Source organism: Sparus aurata, chromosome 6 (genome assembly GCF_900880675.1).
Source record: "Sparus aurata chromosome 6, fSpaAur1.1, whole genome shotgun sequence".
Lineage (NCBI taxonomy): Eukaryota > Metazoa > Chordata > Actinopteri > Spariformes > Sparidae > Sparus > Sparus aurata.
In genome coordinates this window covers 8,148,550-8,169,027 of record NC_044192.1, presented here as the reverse complement: position 1 = coordinate 8,169,027, position 20,478 = coordinate 8,148,550, and the positions used below count along the sequence as shown (strand labels likewise).

General features: G+C 40.8%; 4 protein-coding genes and 1 pseudogene across 8 annotated transcripts in view; 4 read left to right on the top strand and 1 right to left on the bottom strand.

The window, feature by feature from the left end:
* Window positions 1-20,478, bottom strand: part of lmcd1 (LIM and cysteine-rich domains 1) — a 68,431-nt gene that overhangs the window by 13,899 nt on the left and 34,054 nt on the right. The window contains exons 2-5 of one of the 5 annotated variants that reach the window (XM_030421254.1): window positions 16,777-16,882; window positions 3,535-3,640; window positions 570-675; window positions 238-462 (exon numbers count right to left, since the gene is read on the bottom strand). In XM_030421254.1, coding sequence (XP_030277114.1) covers window positions 238-264 — 27 coding nt within the window. In that variant the 5' untranslated portion in view covers window positions 265-462; window positions 570-675; window positions 3,535-3,640; window positions 16,777-16,882. Of the gene's footprint in view, window positions 1-237; window positions 463-569; window positions 1,326-3,288; window positions 3,351-3,534; window positions 3,641-16,776; window positions 16,883-20,478 lie in introns of those variants that run through there. The other 4 variants (XM_030421252.1, XM_030421255.1, XM_030421256.1 and 1 more) reach the window with 4 other exon arrangements.
* On the top strand, window positions 3,169-7,963 carry LOC115583975 (tripartite motif-containing protein 35-like; annotated as a pseudogene).
* Window positions 10,517-12,209, top strand: LOC115583972 (E3 ubiquitin-protein ligase TRIM39-like). The gene has a single exon (XM_030421260.1). The coding sequence runs from the start codon at window positions 10,712-10,714 to the stop codon at window positions 11,552-11,554; it is 843 nt and encodes a 280-aa protein (XP_030277120.1). The 5' UTR covers window positions 10,517-10,711; the 3' UTR covers window positions 11,555-12,209.
* Window positions 12,927-15,067, top strand: LOC115583965 (tripartite motif-containing protein 35-like). Its single transcript, XM_030421248.1, has one exon. It carries the CDS (start codon window positions 12,943-12,945, stop codon window positions 14,344-14,346), a length of 1,404 nt encoding a protein of 467 aa, XP_030277108.1. The 5' UTR covers window positions 12,927-12,942; the 3' UTR covers window positions 14,347-15,067.
* On the top strand, window positions 16,436-18,082 carry LOC115583964 (tripartite motif-containing protein 35-like). Its single transcript, XM_030421247.1, has one exon. It carries the CDS (start codon window positions 16,557-16,559, stop codon window positions 17,982-17,984), a length of 1,428 nt encoding a protein of 475 aa, XP_030277107.1. The 5' UTR covers window positions 16,436-16,556; the 3' UTR covers window positions 17,985-18,082.

The following is a 20,478-nucleotide window of genomic DNA, read 5'->3' as shown; positions in this document are numbered from 1 at the left end:
GTCAGATCATCTTTTAAACTTTAAGCTTTCTGATATTTTGTCTCTATGCTGTACGTAAAATGACAGTAAAGTTCACTTGAACTCAGACTCCCAGAGTTTCTGCAGATCCATCAACAGAAGCAGCTTCATCTCATCAGACTGTTTGACCCTCTGACCTCTGACCTCCTCATTACTGTTGATAATCTGTATCTATTAAAAAGAATTCCAGATGTACAGATATAAATGTTTCTGTCCTACCTTCTCCATGGCTGAGCTCACGTCCATGTTGTCCAGCGTCCGTCGGTGGTTTGACTCCTCAGCTCTCTCTGCCTCCGCTCCTCCAGAACAATGGGACTTTAAATTCCTCTCCTGTCGACCACACTTCCTCTCTCCCCGCCCACCGGCGCTCCTGCCGCCGCTCTGCTCCGCCGGCTCTCCACAGCCCACAGCAATTTAACCGTCTAGACTTTCATCTCATTCCTTCTGTGTGACAAACATAAACTTCTCTGCCTCTTTTCTCTTTTCCAGTTGGTTCAACACTTCATTTTTCTTTCCCCTAATAAATTCAACAACTCAACAACAAAACTCACCTTTCTGCTCCTCAGCTCTGGACTCCTGCTTCTTCTACTCTGTTATATATTTTCCTTCTCTCTTCCCTCCTGATTCGTCCTGTTGCCAGCTCTCCTTCTCCACCCTCTGCAACATGAACTCAGCAGGTTTCTTCACCTCCTCATTTCGCCCCTGAAGTGAAACTGATACGTTTCCCGACACTTTGCCTCTTCCAGTGAAATTCCAGTTCCCTCATTCACCTCTGTTCTGACTCTGCTTAGCAGTGATTCACCCTGCTTTGCTAAATATTACAGGTACCTTCTATGTGACAGCTGTAGCAGCAGACTGGCAGTAACCAGAGAGATTTATGGGCTGGAAAACAGCAGCTGTAGTGTTGCTTTCTGCTGCAGGAAGGCAGACCAGGCTGCAAATTCAGTCCTAGTCTGGAGGACTACCTGAAGCAGTGAGGCCTGACTGAACTGTTTGTGTTTTTAATCTGAGACAAAGACAGAGAGAGCCCTGAGGGATTCCCTGCTCACTCTCTGCCAGCCAATCAGAGTGAGCCTGAAGAACTCCACGGCCAATGGAAACATCAGGGATTCCTCCTCCTCCTCCTCCTCTAATTCTGCAGCTTTTAAGTGTGTGGCTTAAAAGTATGTCGACCACAAAGCCAGGCAGAGCCCAACTGGGCTGAATAGAGCCAGGCAGGGCCAAATGGTGTTAAACACAGCCACACCGTCAATAGAGGCTAGGTTAAGCTAGTGGGACAAACAGGGAAACATAGACCAGATCAAAAAGAGGGATAAAGTGATCCAGGAAGAGCAAAACAGAACCTAACTGAGCCAGGCAGGGCCAACCAGGGCTAAACAGAGCCAGGTAGTCTGTAGAGATAAAACAAAGCCAGACAGGGTCAGACACGGCTAGAATCAGGCTAATAACTGTTAGACAAAGCACATTAGTTACAACCAGAACCAGGTAGGGCTAAACAGGGTTTACAGAGTAGTCCCGCTGTACAACCAGAGGGATGGAGGGAGTCCTGGGCCAGGATTAGATAACTGTTTAATCAAATCACAAAAGGGACAAGAATTAACAAGTGTGCTATTCCCTCAGAGTGTGTTCAGTGGTCTTCTGGTGTTAATGGGTTGTGCTTGTGGTTTCCCTGTGATGTTGTGCCAGAGTGCCAGTGTGTTTGCTGGGGGAGCGACAGCACACAACCTGCCGCATCTGCTCCGCCGGTAAACACACCAGCACCTCGGCTGTCGCAGCTGCAGTGTCTCTGGGCTCGTCAGGTAGAGCGGACAGGCTCGGTGGCAGAGCAGCAGCAGGTCAGCCCGGCGGCAACGGACAGCTGGCCTGTACGCTCTATCTATCTAGCCAAGAGACACTGACGGTGAAGAGCAGCTTCAGAGGTTGACTTTGATCCTAAACGTGTCTTACAAGGAACTGAAGGAAAAAAGTATTGCCAGGGAACACAAAACATATCGCGAGGTGGCGCAAAAGAAGTCATAAAAGAATTCTTGCCATGACACTTCATGGGCCAACATGATGACTAAATAGCCTACTTGCAAAACAAATGACAATCCCATCAGCCTCAACTATTCATTGTTATTTGTGCTAGTTGGCACATTAGCAATCATGCTAACATGCTAAATTAAGATATTAAACATTGTGAACTTCCTGTAAAACATCAGCATGTCAGTATTGCCGTTGTGAGCATGTTAGCTTCACGATATTTAGCTCAGTACAACCTCACAGAGCCGTTAACGACATCCTCTAATGCAAACTTCACCAGTCTTACCTTCAGTAGACTTTAATTAAGGTGCAATAATGACTTTGACACTGTTAGACATTTAACAACCATCAAAACCCAGAGAGGGGTGCTGCTTCAGCCAGCGACAACAACATGGGAATTATTTGTCATTTCCACCTTCCATCTCTAGAGACGATATAATATTCGGTATGATCTTACAAACGTTTTTTTCTTGAATTTATGCAAATTGTGCTTAAAACTGTTAAAACTAGTGACTGAAAAAAGAGCATGTTTTGATACTCTTGAACATTTTCCCACTGAATTAGAGAACTGAGTAAAAAACGTACTTCCTCTTGTATGTGAAGTAATTCATTTAATTTATCTTTATTATTTGTTTCTTCTGTCTTTGGTGTGCGCATGTTTTTGTGCATATATGTATTTAATTTGACATTTCTCTTGAGAATGTATTATTCAAAAGCAAAGTAATTCAGTTGTCACTCTTGTACTATAAGATGTTTGCATTTAATCACCATACTGTTGTTCTTTTTGGAAATTATATATTCTACTATAGATTGTTAATGTTGTCATACTTGTTTAGTACATCCAAAAAGAAAAGTGTTAACAAAAAAAGAAGAATTTGTCATGTAACAAAAGAAGTTATAACACACTTGAGGCACAGTCACGTGCACAAGATGGGTGTTTGTGGGATGTTTGTTCCTCATTATACATAACTGGGCATCAAATGATACAAGTCATTTGGCACTGCTGCACTTTGAGTTGAGGGATTTCAATATTCAGGAACTGACCAAACTCAGGAATTCAATGCAAAAAGGCCACAGAAAGGACGACATACACTGGGAACACTGGATGTATTGGAATACTGGATTTCAATTCAACCTGCTGCTGATTCTACATCTCAAAAGTGGGATTAAGAGAAGCTATAACTAAAGGTGACAGTGACTTTAAGATAATTTTCTTTAAATTACTGACTTTTTCTGTCATTGTTCTACCTGCTGTATTTAGTACTTGGCATAAAATGTCTGCTCAATCAGAAAAGGATCTTTCTTGTCCGGTCTGCCACGGCATCTTTAAAGATCCTGTTGTTTTGTCATGCAGCCACAGCTTCTGTAAATACTGTCTGCAGACATGGTGGAGAGAGAAACAAATAAACAACTGTCCAGTTTGTAAGGAGATATCTTCGATGAGTGATCCACCTCGTAACCTGGCATTAAAGAACCTGTGTGAGACCTTCTTACACGAGAGAGACCAGAGAGCATCAGCAGAGTCTGAGTCTGTCTGCAGTCTGCACGGTGAGAAACTCAAACTCTTCTGTCTGGATCATCAGCAGCCAGTGTGTGTCATCTGCAGAGATTCAAAAACACACAACAACCACAGATTCAGTCCCATTAGTGAAGCTGCACAGGATCACAAAGAGAAGCTTCAAAAATCCCTGAATCCCTTACAGGACAAACTGAAGGTCTTCAAAGAAATTAAAGAAAACTTTGATCAAACAGCAGAGCACATTAAGGTCCAGGCCCAACACACAGAAAGCAAAATTAAAGAGCAGTTTAAGAAGCTTCATCAGTTTCTACAAGAGGAAGAGGAGGCCAGGATCACTGCTCTGAGGGAGGAAGAGGAGCAGAAGAGTCAGATGATGAAGAAGAAGATTGAGCCTCTGAGCAGAGAGATAGCAGCTCTGTCAGACACAATCAAAGCCACAGAGGAGGAACTGAGAGCTAAAGACGTCTCATTCCTGCAGAACTACAAGGCTGCAGTGAAAAGAGTCCAGCAGCGCCCCCTGCTGGATGATCCACAGCTGGACTCAGGAGCTCTGATAGACGTGGCCAAACACCTGGGCAACCTGACCTTCAACATCTGGAGCAAGATGAAGGAGATGGTCTCCTACACTCCTGTGATTCTGGATCTAAACACAGCCAACCCAGAACTCATCGTGTCTGAAGATCTGACCAGTGTGACACATGAACAGACACTGAATCTTCCTAAAAACCCAGAGAGGATTCAAATGCACCCCTCTGTCCTCGGCTCTGAGGCCTTTAACTCAGGGACACATGACTGGGATGTTGAGGTTAGACATGATGCTACTTGGGGTGTAGGTGTCATAAGGGAGTCTGTCAAGAGAAAGGAAATAATACTGACTGGATTCTGGGAAATTGTGAAACTTGATGGAAAATACACAGCTGTCTCTCCACCACTCCCAGATAAAGTTCTCGCAGTAAAGAGTCTCCAGAGGATCAGAGTTCACCTGGACTTTGACAAAGGAAAACTGTCGTTCTATGATCTCGATACTAACACACACATACACACCTTCAAACACACTTTCACTGACAGGCTGTTTCCATACATTGCTACCCTGAATAAACTGCCAATGAAGATATTACCAGTGACTCTCTCTGTTCAAATGGAACAGCAGACAGTGTCGACAGGCTTCAGGTCTATTTTCTAGTCTACTTCCAGTTTGGCATGCTATAGATTATTTCAGGTTAAGTAAGGCTTTTTAGCATATCAGTGATACTACAAGTTCTATGAGTTTTTATGAAACAAAAATGTTTCCAAAAATGGTTTGAGATTGTCAGATTAAGAACACATGACTGTATATGAATGAACAGAGGAGCTTCAGAGTTTCAGGAACATTAATGAACCATGTTGTGAATTTCTGATCATTACTTCTGATGAAAAAAATGTGCTGATAGTGTTCAATGAACAAATGCTTTAGATTTTGTTACTCATATTGTTTTACTTCTTACTTTGAATAAGTTGATGAGGTTACATCATGTATGCATATAGGAGAGCGTGTCTGATTCTTAAAATTTGATGCTGATAATGATGCTTGAATTTAAAAATCAAATAATGTATTCACAGATAAATTAAAGAACATGATGCATACCATATATAGGGCTACATAGCTGGACATTAAATATTTAAAGAATCAAATCATTGTGAAAACCTTTAAATCATGTCATGTGGTAGAATTATCTTAACCAAGACTTTCACTTTTTCGCTAGCTGTACAATCAGTCATTATCTAAACAGAGTCATTATTTCTTTTCAAATTAAAGACTTTAGAATCAGGCTTAATTTTGAACTCACTGTAAGTTACTATGTGTGGGAGGTGGGTGAGTGTTATGAATGTAAACGGTACATTACTGATTGTGTTCTGATGAATCACTTTTAATTCTAAAACCAATGAAGATTACAAATTAAATGGTTTCAGATTGTCTATTGATTTCAAGCTTGAATTTTAGTCCCTAATGTTGCTGAATCTCTGAAAACACTTCCTACATCCTACATTTCCCAAAATGCAACTCAGTAGCATCTTTCATCAGAACCTCCCTGCCTGTAAACATGAACATCTTTCAAACTCCACAAATACAGTTTGGAAGAGATTTCTGTTTTACATTTAAGTTTCCAAACTCAATCTGAGATTCTGATGACATCACTGTGACATCATCAGGGTGATGTTCTCCTCCAGAGGCAGACGACATCATACAACTGCTTTCACAGCCTGAGAACAACTAAACATGAGCAGGAAACTGATCTTCATGAGTAAAACTAGAGGAGTGAATTGTGAATATTGAAAACACTGACCACAAATTGTAGCAGTGCTGTATGACGCACATTATTTGATATTCACATCAGTGGAATGATGAACCCACATAGCGCACAAACCCATAAGAAGCATGAGACCACACCTGATGTGCAGGTGTATTTCCAGAAGTTGACAAATATCTTGTTTGACTACACAGAATGAAAGACATTTACAGACCGTCTCCTCCCAGTCGACCGCTGCTTTACCCAGATTAAATGTGTAAATTATACAAAAATAACTAAGTGTTTGTGATGTGACACAGAAAGTTATAACACACATACAATAACCACTTCACAACCACCACAGTCGATGATGAGAGACCAATTTGACTGTCACTCCTTGTTGTTGGTGTTGGTAGGGAGGATTCAGGTGGTGAAACAACTGGACTCAGCCAGACCAGTTCACTAAAACCTGCTTTTGTCAGCATGTTTATACAACAAATGTTCACAGAAGCAGGGGAGTCCAGACTTTACTGACTGGAGTGACTCAAGTGGGGCACTGATTTATGTAGGGGTGGCATCAAGTATGTCACTCACACAGAAACAGACACACACACGCATGTTGGAATAGCACTATTCAACTGTTTCTTGTACAATTTAATTACTAACATTACATGGTCTCGCTGTTTCTTACATACCAATCAGAACACCACAGAATGGGACCAAACATCAAAATACTTAATTAACACTACTCTTAGAACTAACATCCTGCATCTCACTCTTCAGAGTGATGTAATCAGGTTTCAGGGCTGGCCCAATTTCTGGAAATACACCTGCACATAAGGCTTTGTCTCATGCACCTTATGGGTGTGTGCACTATGTGTGTTCATCATTCCAGAGATGTGAATATCAAACAATGTGCGTCATACGGCACTACAACAATTTGTGTTGAGTATTTTCAATATTCACAAACCAGACCAAACTCCACAACGAGGCTGTACGAAGGAAGAAACACTGGGATTATTGGAATACTGTACTTCAACCTGCTGCTGATTTCACAACATAAACAGAAGTTTCAGAGGAGCTACGACACAAAGTGAAACCAGAACTTTCAACTTGACTTGCCGTCGTCCCTGTCTGCCTTCATTGTTTTCAGCTTGAAATGTCTTCTCAATCAGAAAAGGATCTTTCTTGTCCGGTCTGCCATAACATCTTTAAAAATCCTGTTGTTTTGTCATGCAGCCACTGCTTATCAAAGCCACAGAGGAGGAACTGAGAGCTAAAGATGTCTCATTCCTGCAGAACTACAAGGCTGCAGTGAAAAGAGTTCAGCCGCGCCCCCCTGCTGGATGATCCACAGCTGGACTCAGGAGCTCTGATAGACGTGGCCAAACACCTGGGCAACCTGACCTTCAACATCTGGAACAAGATGAAGGAGATGGTCTCCTACACTCCTGTGATTCTGGATCCAAACACAGCTGACTCGGAACTCACTGTGTCTGAAGATGTGACCAGTGTGACACGTGGACAGAAACTGACCCTTCCTGAAAACCCAGAGAGGATAGAAAAGCATCCCTTTGTCCTCGGCTCTGAGGCCTTTAACTCAGGGACTCATGACTGGGATGTTGAAGTTAGACATCATGCATTTTGGACCCTAGGTGTCTTACGGGCGTCTGTCCGGAGAAAGTGACAAATACTGACTGGATACTGGGGAATATGTTTCCGTGATGGAATATACAAAGCCACCTCGCCGCCACTCCCGGATAAAATTCTTGCAGTGAAGAAGCTCCAGAGGATCAGAGTTCACCTGGACTTTGACAAAGGAAAACTGTCATTCTATGATCTTGATACTAACAAACACATACACACCTTCAAACACACTTTCACTGACAGGCTGTTTCCATACATTGCTACCCTGAATAAACTGCCACTGAAGATATTACCAGTGACTCTCTCTGTTCAAATGGAACAGCAGACAGTGTCGACAGACTTCTCATCTACTTTCTAGTCTAAGCTAGACATGCTATGTGTTATTATTTTCAGGTGAGGTAAGCCGACTCAGAAATGTCATCATTTGACATATCAGTGATTCTACAAGTTCTTGGACTCATCATGAAACTTGAGTCTCTCTGTGTGTCTTCAGGTCAGAAACAAATGTCTGTATCTGAATGAACAGAGGAGCGTCAGAGTTTCAGGAACATTAATGAAACATGTTGAAAAATGTGTTCAATGAAAAAAAGAAAATGCTTTTGATTTTGTGACTTATATTGCTTTAATGCTTCTAATGTTCTAACTTTGAATAAGATGCTGAGGTGACATATTGTGTGCAAATAGTGATTCTGGATATTTGATGCTGATAATGATGCTTGAATTTTAAAAATCAAATAATGAGAGTTTTTGTTTCTTCTCTCTTTGGTGTGCATGTGTTTTTATGTATGTATCTAAAATTACATTTTCCGTGAGAAGTTAATATTTAAAAGCACTGTTATTCAATTGTCAATCTTGTACTTCACCATACTTTTGTTTTGTTCATTTGGAAATCATATATTCTCTTACAGATTGTTAATGTTGTCATACTTGTTTAGTACATTGTACAATTTCAAAACCGAAAGTGTCAATAAGAATTGTCATATGACAAATGACGTTATAACAAACTTGAGGCGCGGTCACATACACCAGATGTGCGTATGTGGGATGTTTGTTCCTCTTTATACATATCTGAACATGTCTGAAGCTCCTCTTTGTGATCCTGTGCAGCTTCACCGATGAGACTGAATCTGTGGTTGTTGTGTGTTTTAAGTTACTATGTGTGGGGTGAGTTTCATGAATGTAAACGGTGCATTACTGATTGTGTTCTGATGAATCACTTTTAATTCTAAAACCAATAAAGAATAAAACAGAAATGGTTTCAGGTTATCCATTGATTTCAAGCTTGAGTTAAAAACTTATGATTTAAAGTACTTTAAAGTCCAAGAAGTTCAGGATTTAGTCAAAATAATGAAAAAAGGACAATTCTAATATTTCGGGAAAAGCTGCAGTATTTGAAAGTGAAAACATGAACACAAAGAACTTAACTCATAATATTGTGAGAAAGATGTTAAGAGAGAAGCCGAGAGCAGCTGTGATTGTGGAGAATATTTCAAGCTTGTTCTCTCCACATTTTAAGTTATCTCAAAATCAATAATGTTGAATTTTATCTTAAACATGTTTTTCTGATAATGTGGACTTCTTGTAAAAATAAGTGGCCACACTTCATGTTCAGGGTTTCATACTTCAGTTGTTCATTTCAGCCTTGACAGAATGAAACACCACAGAAGAAAAAGACAAAAACTGAAACGCGATGAAGAGAGTACGATGACACAAATAACTTTCATGTGGACAATTTTCTACTTTAAAACCACCTGTACATGTTGATTTATCTATTAATACTCCAGTGATTTAAAGTAGTACTGCACCTCTAAAAGTGTTGAGGTACTTGAATGAAATGAACTAAAGAAAACTGGTGAAATCAAAACAGTATTTTGAATTTCAGTCCCTAATGTTGGTGAATCTCTGAAAACACTTCCTACTTCCTACGCTTCCCAAAATGCAACTCAGCAGCGTCTTTTATCCGACCGTCCCCGCCTGTAAACATGAACATCCATCCATTGTCTGTAACCGCTTTATCCATTTTATGGGGTCACAGGTTTTTTTTTGCTGGAGCCAATCCCAGCTGTCTCTGGGCGAGGGTCGCTCATCGCAGGTAAACATGAACATCTATTATACAATTAGAGTTTGGAAGAGATTTCTGTTGTACATTTTAAATCTCCAAACTCAATCTGAGATTCTGATGACATCACTGTGACATCATCAAGGTTATATTCTCCTCCAGAGGCAGACGACATCATACAACTGCTTTCACAGCCTGAGAACAACTAAACATGAGCAGCAAACTGATCTTCATGTGTGAAACTAGAGGAGTGAATTGTGAATATTGAAAACACTGACCACAAATTGTAGCAGTGCCGTATGACGCACATTATTTGATATTCATGTCTGTGGAATGATGAACCCACACAGTGCACAAACCCATAAGAAGCATGAGACCACACCTGATGTGCAGGTGTATTTCCCTGAAGTTGACAAATATCTTGTTTGACTACACAGAATGAAAGACATTTACAGACCGTCTCCTCCAAGACAACCGCTGTTTCACCCACATCAAATGGGTAAATAATGCAAAGATAACTAAATAAGTGTTTGCGATGTGACAGAGAAAGTTATAACACACATACAATAATCACTCCAGAACCACCACAGTCAATGATAAGAGACCGGTTTGACTGTCACTCCTTGTTGTTGGTGTTTGGATGGAGGGATCAGGTGGTGAAACAACTGGGCTCAGTCAGACCAGTTCACTAAAACGTGCTTTTGTCAGCATGTTTATACAACAAATGTTCACAGAAGCAGGGGAGTCCAGACTTTACTGACAGGGGTGGCCCAAGTGGGGCACAGATTTATGTAGGGGTGGCGTCAAGTATGTCGCTCAAACACACACACACACACACACACACACACACTGCACATAAGGTGTAGTCTTGTGCACCTTATGGGTGTGTGCGTTCTGTGTGTTCCTCATTTCACAGGATGTGAATGTCAAACAACGTGCGTCATACGGCACTGGTACAAATTGTGGTGAGTATTTTCAGTATTCACAAACCAGACCAAACTCCACAACGAGGCTGTACGAAGGAAGAAACACTGAGATTATTGGAATACTGTGCTTCAACCTGCTGCTGATTTCACATCATAAACAGAAGTTTCAGAGGAGCTACGACACGAAGTGAAAGTAAAACGTTCAACTTAACTTGCCGTCGTGCCTGTCGGACTTCATTGTTTTCAGCTTCAAATGTCTTATGAACAAGAAAAGGTTCCTTCTCCTCCAGTCTGCTATGAAACAGCAGAGCACATTAAGGACCAGGCCCGAGACACAGAGAATCAGATTAAAGAGCAGTTTAAGAAGCTTCATCAGTTTCTACAAGAGGAAGAGGGGGCCAGGATCTCTGCTCTGATGGAGGAAAAGAAGCAAAAGATTCAGATGATGAAGGAGCACACTCACTCAGGAGCTCTGATAGACGTGGCCAAACACCTGGGCAACCTGACCTTCAACATCTGGAGCAAGATGAAGGAGATGGTCTCCTACACTCCTGTGGTTCTGGATCCAAACACAGCCCACCCAGAACTCACTGTGTCTAAAGATCTGACAACTGTGACACGTGGACAGAAACTGAATCTTCCTGAAAACACAGAGAGGATTCAAATGTACCACAGTGTGTTCGGCTCAGAGGCTTTTAGCTCAGGGATTCATGAGTGGGATGTTGAGGTTAGTGATAATGCTATGTGGGCCCTAGGTGTCGTACGAGAGTCTGTCCAGAGAAAGGGACAGATACTGACTGGATACTGGGAAATTGTGAACCTTGATGGAGTATACAGAGCCGTCTCTCCACCACTTGTAGATAAAGTTCTCAGAGTGAAGAAGCTCCAGAGGATCAGAGTTCACCTGGACTTTGACGAAGGAAAACTGTCGTTCTATGATCTTGATACTAACAAGCACATACACACCTTCAAACACACTTTCACTGACAGCCTGTTTCCGTACATTAGTACCCTGGATAAAGAGGAAATGAAGATATTACCAATGAAACTCTCTGATAATGGAAGAGCAGACAGTGCCGACTGGCCTCTGGCCTAGTTTCTAGTCTTAGCTAGATGCTATGTGTTATTATTTTCAGGTGAGGTAAGCCGAGTCAGGAATGTCATCATTTGTCATATCAGTGATAATACAAGTTCTTGGAGTCATTTTGAAACTTGAGCCTCTCTGTGTGTCTACAGGTTAGAAACACATATCTGTATATGAATGAACAGATGAGCGTCAGAGTTTCAGGAAAATCTAATGAACCATGTTGTGAATTTCTGATCATTTAGCTCTGTCAAAAAATGTTACTGATAATGTTCAATGAAAAAAAAAAACTTTTGATTTTGTGACTTATGTTGTTTTACTTCCTCGAATGTTCTAACATTGAATACGATGCTGAGGTGACATCATGTGTGCATATAGTGATTCTGAATATTTGATGTTGATAATGATGCTTGAATTAAAAAAAGTCAAATAATGAGAGTAGAGAATAACAACATAAATCAATTATACAGTTAAAACATTTTTAAATCATTGTAAATAACATTAGACCATGTAATAAAGACAAGAACTCACAGTTAGTTACTATGTGTGGGAGGTGGGTGAGTTTTATGATTGTAAACGGTGCATTACTGATTGTGTTCTGATGAATCACTTTTAATTCTAAAACCAATGACGAATAAAGTAGAAATTGTTTGAGATTGTCTATTGATTTCAAGCTTGAATTTTAGTCCCTAATGTTGTTGAATCTCTGAAAACACTTCCTACATCCTACATTTCCCAAAATGCAATTCAATAGCATCTTTCATCAGACCTTCCCTGCCTGTAAACATGAACATCTTTCAAACTCCACAAATACAGTTTGGAAGAGATTTCTGTTGTACATTTTTAGTCTCCAAACTCAATCTGAGATTCTGATGATGTCACTGTGACATCATCAGGGTGATGTTCTCCTCCAGAGGCAGACGACATCATACAACTGCTTTCACAGCCTGAGAACAACTAAACATGAGCAGGAAACTGATCTTCATGAGTCAAACTAGTGGAGTGAATTGTGAATATTGAAAACACTGACCACAAGAATTTGTCATGTGACAAAAGACGTTGTATCACACTTGAGGCACGGTCACGTGCACCAGATGGGTGTATGTGGGATGTTTGTTCCTCATTATACATATCTGAACATCAAATGATATAAATCATTTGGCACTGCTGCACTTTGTGTCCAGTGCTTTCAATATTCGGGAACTGACCAAACTGAGGAATTCAACGCAGAAAGGCCACAGAAAGGACGACATACACTGGGAACACTGGAGGTATTGGAATACTGGATCTCAATTCAACCTGCTGCTGATTCTACATCTCAAATGGGGGATTAAGAGGAGCTATGACTTACTGATTTTTTCTTTCATCGTTACACCTGCTGCGTTTTCACTTAGAAAAAAATGTTTTCTCAATTAGAAAAGAATCTCTCCTGTCCGCTCTGCCATGACATCTACAAAGACCCTGTCATCCTGTCATGCAGCCACAGCTTCTGTAAAGACTGTCTGCAGGCATCGTGGAGAGACAATCAAACATACGAGTGTCCAGCTTGTAAGAGAAGATCTTCAAAAACTGAACCATTTGTTAGTCCGGTGATAAAGAACCTTTGTGACACCTTCTTACACGAGAGAGAGTCTGTCTGCAGTCTGCACGGTGAGAAACTCAAACTCTTCTGTCTGGACCATCAGGAGCCAGTGTGTCTCGTCTGCAGAGACTCAAAAACACACAAGAACCACAGATTCAGTCCCATCGGTGAAGCTGCACAGAATCACAAAGAGGAGCTTCAGAAATCCCTGAAACCCTTACAGGACAAACTGAAGAGCTTTGAACAAGTAAAAGGAAACTTTGATCAAACAGCAGAACACATTAAGGTCCAGGCCCGACACACAGAGAGTAAAATTAAAGAGCAGTTTAAGAAGCTTCATCAGTTTCTACAAGAGGAAGAGGAGGCCAGGATCACTGCTCTGAGGGAGGAAGAGGAGCAGAAGAGTCAGATGATGAATGAGAAGATTGAGCCTCTGAGCAGAGAGATAGCAGCTCTGTCAGACACAATCAAAACCACAGAGGAGGAACTGAGAGCTAAAGACGTCTCATTCCTGCAGAACTACAAGGCTGCAGTGAAAAGAGTCCAGCAGCTCCCCCTGCTGGATGATCCACAGCTGGACTCAGGAGCTCTGATAGACGTGGCCAAACACCTGGGCAACCTGACCTTCAACATCTGGAGCAAGATGAAGGAGATGGTCTCCTATTCTCCTGTGATTCTGGATCCAAACACAGCTGACTCGGAACTCATTGTGTCTGAAGACGTGACCAGTGTGACACGTGGACAGAAACTGAATCTTCCCAAAAACCCAGAGAGGATTAAAATGTACCCCTGTGTCCTCGGCTCTGAGGCCTTTAACTCAGGGACTCATGACTGGGATGTTGAGGTTAGACATCATGCACTTTGGGCCGTAGGTGTTGTACGGGAGTCTGTGAGGAGAAAGGGACAAATACTGACTGGATTCTGGGAAATGCGTTTCCTTGATGGAATATACACAGCCACCTCTCCACCACTTGTAGATAAAGTTCTCACAGTAAAGAAGCTCCAGAGGATCAGAGTTCACCTGGACTTTGACGAAGGAAAACTGTCATTCTATGATCTTGATACTAACACACACATACACACCTTCAAACACACTTTCACGGACAGGCTGTTTCCATACATTGGCACCCGCAATAAACTGCCAATCAAGATATTACCAGTGACTCTCTCTGTTCAAATGGAACAGCAGACAGTGTCGACAGACTTCTGGTCTATTTTCTAGTCTACTTCCTAGTCTAGCATATCAGTGATACTACAAGCTCTGAGTTTTTATGAAACAAAAATGTTTCCAAAAATGGTTTGAGATTGTCAGATTAAGAACACACGACTGTATATGAATGAACAGAGGAGCTTCAGAGTTTCAGGAACATTAATGAACCATGTTGTGAATTTCTGATCATTAATTCTGACAAAAAAAATTTACTGATAGTGTTCAATGAACAAATGCTTTAGATTTTGTTACTCATATTATTTTACTTCTTACTTTAAATAAGTTGATGAGGTTATATCATGTATGCATATAGAAGAGAAAAGCGTGTATGATTCTGAGTATTTGATGCTGATTATGATGTTTGAATTTAAAAATCACATAATGTATTCACAGATAAATGAAAGAACATGATGCATACCATATATAGGGCTCTATAGCCGGACATGATATAGATTTAAAAATCAAATCATTGTAAATAACTTTAAAACATGTAATGTGGTAGAATCATCTTAACCAAGACTTTCACTTTTTCGCTAGCTGTACAATCAGTCATTATCTAAAGAGAGTCATTATTTCTTCTGAAATTAAAGACTTTAGATTCAGGTTTAATTTTGCACTCACTGTAAGTTACTATGTGTGGGAGGTGGGTGAGTTTTATGAATGTAAACGGTACATTACTGATTGTGTTCTGATGAATCACTTTTAATTCTAAAACCAATAAAGAATACAAATTTAATGGTTTCAGATTGTCTATTGATTTCAAGCTTGAATTTTAGTCCCTAATGTTGTTGAATCTCTGAAAACACTTTCTACATCCTACATTTCCCAAAATGCAACTCAATTGCATCTTTCATCAGAACCTCCCTGCCTGTAAACATGAACATCTTTCAAACTCCACAAATACAGTTTGGAAGAGATTTCTGTTGTACATTTCAGTTTCCAAACTCAATCTGAGATTCTGATGACGTCACTGTGACATCATCAGGGTGATGTTCTCCTCCAGAGGCAGACGACATCATACAACTGCTTTAACAGCCTGAGAACAACTAAACATGAGCAGGAAACTGATCTTCATGTGTGAAACTAGAGGAGTGAACTGTGAATATTGAAAACACTGACCACAAATTGTAGCAGTGCCGTATGACACACATTATTTTTATATTCACATCTGTGGAATGATGAACCCACATAGTGCACAAACCCATAAGACGCATGCAACCACACCTGATGTGCAGGTGTATTTCCAGAAGTTGACAAATATCTTGTTTGACTACACAGAATAAAAGACATTTACACACCGTCTCCTCCCAGTCGACCGCTGCTTCACCCAGATTAAATGTGTAAGTTATACAAAAATAACTAAGTGTTTGTGATGTGACACAGAAAGTTATAACACACATACAATAACCACTTCACAACCACCACAGTTGATGATGAGAGACCAATTTGACTGTCACTCCTTGTTGTTGGTGTTTGGATGGAGGATTCAGGTGGTGAAACAACTGGACTCAGTCAGACCAGTTCACTAAAACCTGCTTTTGTCAGCATGTTTATACAACAAATGTTCACAGAAGCAGGGGAGTCCAGACTTTACTGACTGGAGTGACTCAAGTGGGGCACTGATTTATGTAGGGGTGGCATCAAGTATGTTGCTCACACAGAAACAGACACACACACGCATGCTGAAAAAGCACTATTCAACTGTTTCTTGTACAATTTAATTACTAACATTACATGGTCTCGCTGTTTCTTACATACCAATCAGAACACCACAGAATGGGACCAAACATCAAAATACTTAATTAACACAACTCTTAAAACTAACATCCTGCATCTCACTCTTCAGAGTGATGTAATCAGGTTTCAGGGCTGGCCCAACTTCTGGAAATACACCTGCACATAAGGCTTTGTCTCATGCACCTTATGGGTGTGTGCGTTCTGTGGGTTCATCATTCCAGAGATGTGAATATCAAACAACGTGCGTCATACGGCACTACAACAATTTGTGGCGAGTATTTTCAATATTCACAAACCAGACCAAACTCCACAACGAGGCTGTACGAAGGAAGAAACACTGGGATTATTGGAATACTGTACTTCAACCTGCTGCTGATTTCACATCATAAACAGAAGTTTCAGAGGAGCTACGACACAAAGGGAAACCAGAACTTTCAACTTGACTTGCCGTCGTCCCTGTCTGCCTTCATTGTTTTCAGCTTGAAATGTCTTCTCAATCAGGAAAGGATCTTTCTTGTCCGGTCTGCCATAACATCTTTAAAGATCCTGTTGTTTTGTCATGCAGCCACTGCTTATGTAAAGACTGTATGGAGACATGGTGGAGAGTGACACAAACACACAAGTGTCCAGTTTGTAAGGAGATATCTTTGGTGAGTGATCCACCTTGTAACCTGGCATTAAAGAACCTGTGTGAGACCTTCTTACAGGAGAGAGACCAGAGAGCATCAGCAGAGTCTGAGGCTGTCTGCAGTCTGCACGGTGAGAGACTCAAACTCTTCTGTCTGGACCATCAGCAGCCAGTGTGTCTCGTCTGCAGAGATTCAAAAACACACAAGAACCACAAATTCAGTCCCATCAATGAAGCTGCACAGGATCACAAAGAAAAGTTTCGGAAACCCCTGAAGCCCTTACAGGACAAACTTAAGTACTTTGAACAAGTTAAAGGAAACTTTGATCAAACAGCAGAACACATTAAGGTCCAGGCCCAACACACAGAGAATCAGATTAAAGAGCAGTTTAAGAAGCTTCATAAGTTTCTACAAGAGGAAGAGGAGGCCAGGATCACTGCTCTGAGGGAGGAAGAGGAGCAGAAGACTCAGATGATGAGGAAGAAGATTGAGCCTCTGAGCAGAGAGATAGCAGCTCTGTCAGACACAATCAAAACCACAGAGGAGGAACTGAGAGCTAAAGACGTCTCATTCCTGCAGAACTACAAGGCTGCAGTGAAAAGAGTCCAGCAGCGCCCCCTGCTGGATGATCCACGGCTGGACTCAGGAGCTCTGATAGACGTGGCCAAACACCTGGGCAACCTGACCTTCAACATCTGGAGCAAGATGAAGGAGATGGTCTCCTACTCTCCTGTGATTCTGGATCCAAACACAGCTGACTCGGAACTCATTGTGTCTGAAGACGTGACCAGTGTGACACGCGGACAGAAACTGAATCTTCCTGAAAACCCAGAGAGGATTAAAATGTACCCCTGTGTCCTCGGCTCTGAGGCCTTTAACTCAGGGACTCATGACTGGGATGTTGAGGTTAGACATCATGCATTTTGGACCCTAGGTGTCTTACGGGAGTCTGTCCGGAGAAAGGGACAAATACTGACTGGATACTGGGGAATATGTTTCTGTGATGGAATATACACAGCCACCTCTCCGCCACTCCCGGATAAAATTCTTGCAGTAAAGAATCTCCAGAGGATCAGAGTTCACCTGGACTTTGACAAAGGAAAACTGTCGTTCTATGATCTTGATACTAACAAACACATACACACCTTCAAACACACTTTCACTGACAGGCTGTTTCCATACATTGCTCCCCTGGATAAACTGCCACTGAAGATATTACCAGTGACTCTCTCTGTTCAAATGGAACAGCAGACAGTGTCGACAGACTTCTCATCTACTTTCTAGTCTAAGCTAGACATGCTATGTGTTATTATTTTCAGGTGAGGTAAGCCGACTCAGAAATGTCATCATTTGACATATCAGTGATTCTACAAGTTCTTGGACTCATCATGAAACTTGAATCTCTCTGTGTGTCTTCAGGTCAGGAACAAATGTCTGTATCTGAATGAACAGATGAGCGTCAGAGTTTCAGGAACATTAATGAAACATGTTGTGAATTAGCTCTGACAAAAAAATGTGTTCAATGAAAAAAAGAAAATGCTTTTGATTTTGTGACTTATATTCTTTTATTGCTTCTAATGTTCTAACTTTGAATAAGATGCTGAGGTGACGTATTGTGTGCAAATAGTGATTCTGGATATTTGATGCTGATAATGATGCTTGAATTTTAAAAATCAAATAATGAGAGTTTTTGTTTCTTCTCTCTTTGGTGTGCATGTGTATTTATGCATATATGTATCTAAAATTACATTTTCCGTGAGAAGTTAATATTTAAAAGCACTGTTATTCAATTGTCACTCTTGTACTTCACCATACTTTTGTTTTGTTCATTTGGAAATCATATACTCTCCTAGAGATTGTTAATGTTGTCATACTTGTTCAGCACATCGTACAATTTCAAAACCGAAAGTGTCAATAAGAATTGTCATATGACAAATGACGTTATAACACACTTGAGGCGCGGTCACATACACCAGATGTGCGTATGTGGGATGTTTGTTCCTCTTTATACACATCTGAACATGTCTGAAGCTCCTCTTTGTGATCCTGTGCAGCTTCACCGATGAGACTGAATCTGTGGTTGTTGTGTGTTTTAAGTGACTATGTGTGGGAGGCGGGTGAGTTTCATGAATGTAATGGAGCATTACTGATTGTGTTCTGATGAATCACTTTTAATTCTAAAACCAATAAAGAATTAAACAGAAATGGTTTCAGGTTATCCATTGATTTCAAGCTTGAGTTAAAAACTTATGATTTAAAGTACTTTAAAGTCCAAGAAGTCCAGGATTTAGTCAAAATAATGAAGAAAGGACAATTCTAATATTTCGGGAAAAGGTGCAGTATTTGAAAGTGAAAACATGAACACAAAGAACTTAACTCATAATATTGTGAGAAAGATGTTAAGAGAGAAGCCGAGAGCAGCTGTGATTGTGGAGAATATTTCAAGCTTGTTCTCTCCACATTTTAAGTTATCTCAAAGTCAATCATGTTGAATTTTATCTTAAACATGTTTTTCTGATAATGTGGACTTCTTGTAAAAATAAGTGGCCACACTTCATGTTCAGGGTTTCATACTTCAGTTGTTCATTTCAGCCTTGACAGAATGAAACACCACAGAAGAAAGACAAAAACTGAAACGCGATGAAGAGAGTACGATGACACAAATAACTTCCATTGGGACAATTTTCTACTTTAAAACCACCTGTGCATGTTGATTTATCTATTAATACTCCAGTGATTTACAGTAGTACTGCACCTCTAAAAGTGTTGAGGTACTTGAATGAAATGAACTAAAGAAAACTGGTGAAATCAAAACAGTATTTTGAATTTCAGTCCCTAATGTTGGTGAATCTCTGAAAACACTTCCTACTTCCTACGCTTCCCAAAATGCAACTCAGCAGCGTCTTTTATCCGACCGTCCCCGCCTGTAAACACGAACATCCATCCATTGTCTGTAACCGCTTTATCCATTTTATGGGGTCACAGGTTTTTTTTTGCTGGAGCCAATCCCAGCTGTCTCTGGGCGAGGGTCGCTCATCGCAGGTAAACATGAACATCTATTATACAATTAGAGTTTGGAAGAGATTTCTGTTGTACATTTTAAATCTCCAAACTCAATCTGAGATTCTGATGACATCACTGTGACATCATCAAGGTTATATTCTCCTCCAGAGGCAGACGACATCATACAACTGCTTTCACAGCCTGAGAACAACTAAACATGAGCAGGAAACTGATCTTCATGTGTGAAACTAGAGGAGTGAACTGTGAATATTGAAAACACTGACCGCAAATTGTAGCAGTGACGTATGACGCACATTATTTGATATTCACATCTGTGGAATGATGAACCCACATAGTGCACAAACCCATAAGAAGCATGAGACCACACCTGATGTGCAGGTGTATTTCCCTGAAGTTGACAAATATCTTGTTTGACTACACAGAATGAAGCATTTGTTGTACCAGCATGTTTATACAACAAATGTTCACAGAAGCAGGGGAGTCCAGACTTTACTGACTGGGGTGGCCCAAGTGGGGCACTGATTTATGTAGGGGTGGCGTCAAGTATGTCGCTCAAACACACACACACACACACACACACACACACACACACACACACACACACACACACACACACTGCACATAAGGTGTAGTCTTGTGCACCTTATGGGTGTGTGCATTCTGTGGGTTCCTCATTTCACAGGATGTAAATGTCAAACAACGTGCGTCACACGGCACTGGTACAAATTGTGGTGAGTATTTTCAGTATTCACAA

Excerpts from the sequence above, each read along its gene's own strand:
- LOC115583972 (XM_030421260.1), top strand. The coding sequence starts at position 10,712 with ATGTCTTATGAACAAGAAAAGGTTCCTTCTCCTCCAGTCTGCTATGAA.
- LOC115583965 (XM_030421248.1), top strand. The coding sequence starts at position 12,943 with ATGTTTTCTCAATTAGAAAAGAATCTCTCCTGTCCGCTCTGCCATGAC.
- LOC115583964 (XM_030421247.1), top strand. The coding sequence starts at position 16,557 with ATGTCTTCTCAATCAGGAAAGGATCTTTCTTGTCCGGTCTGCCATAAC.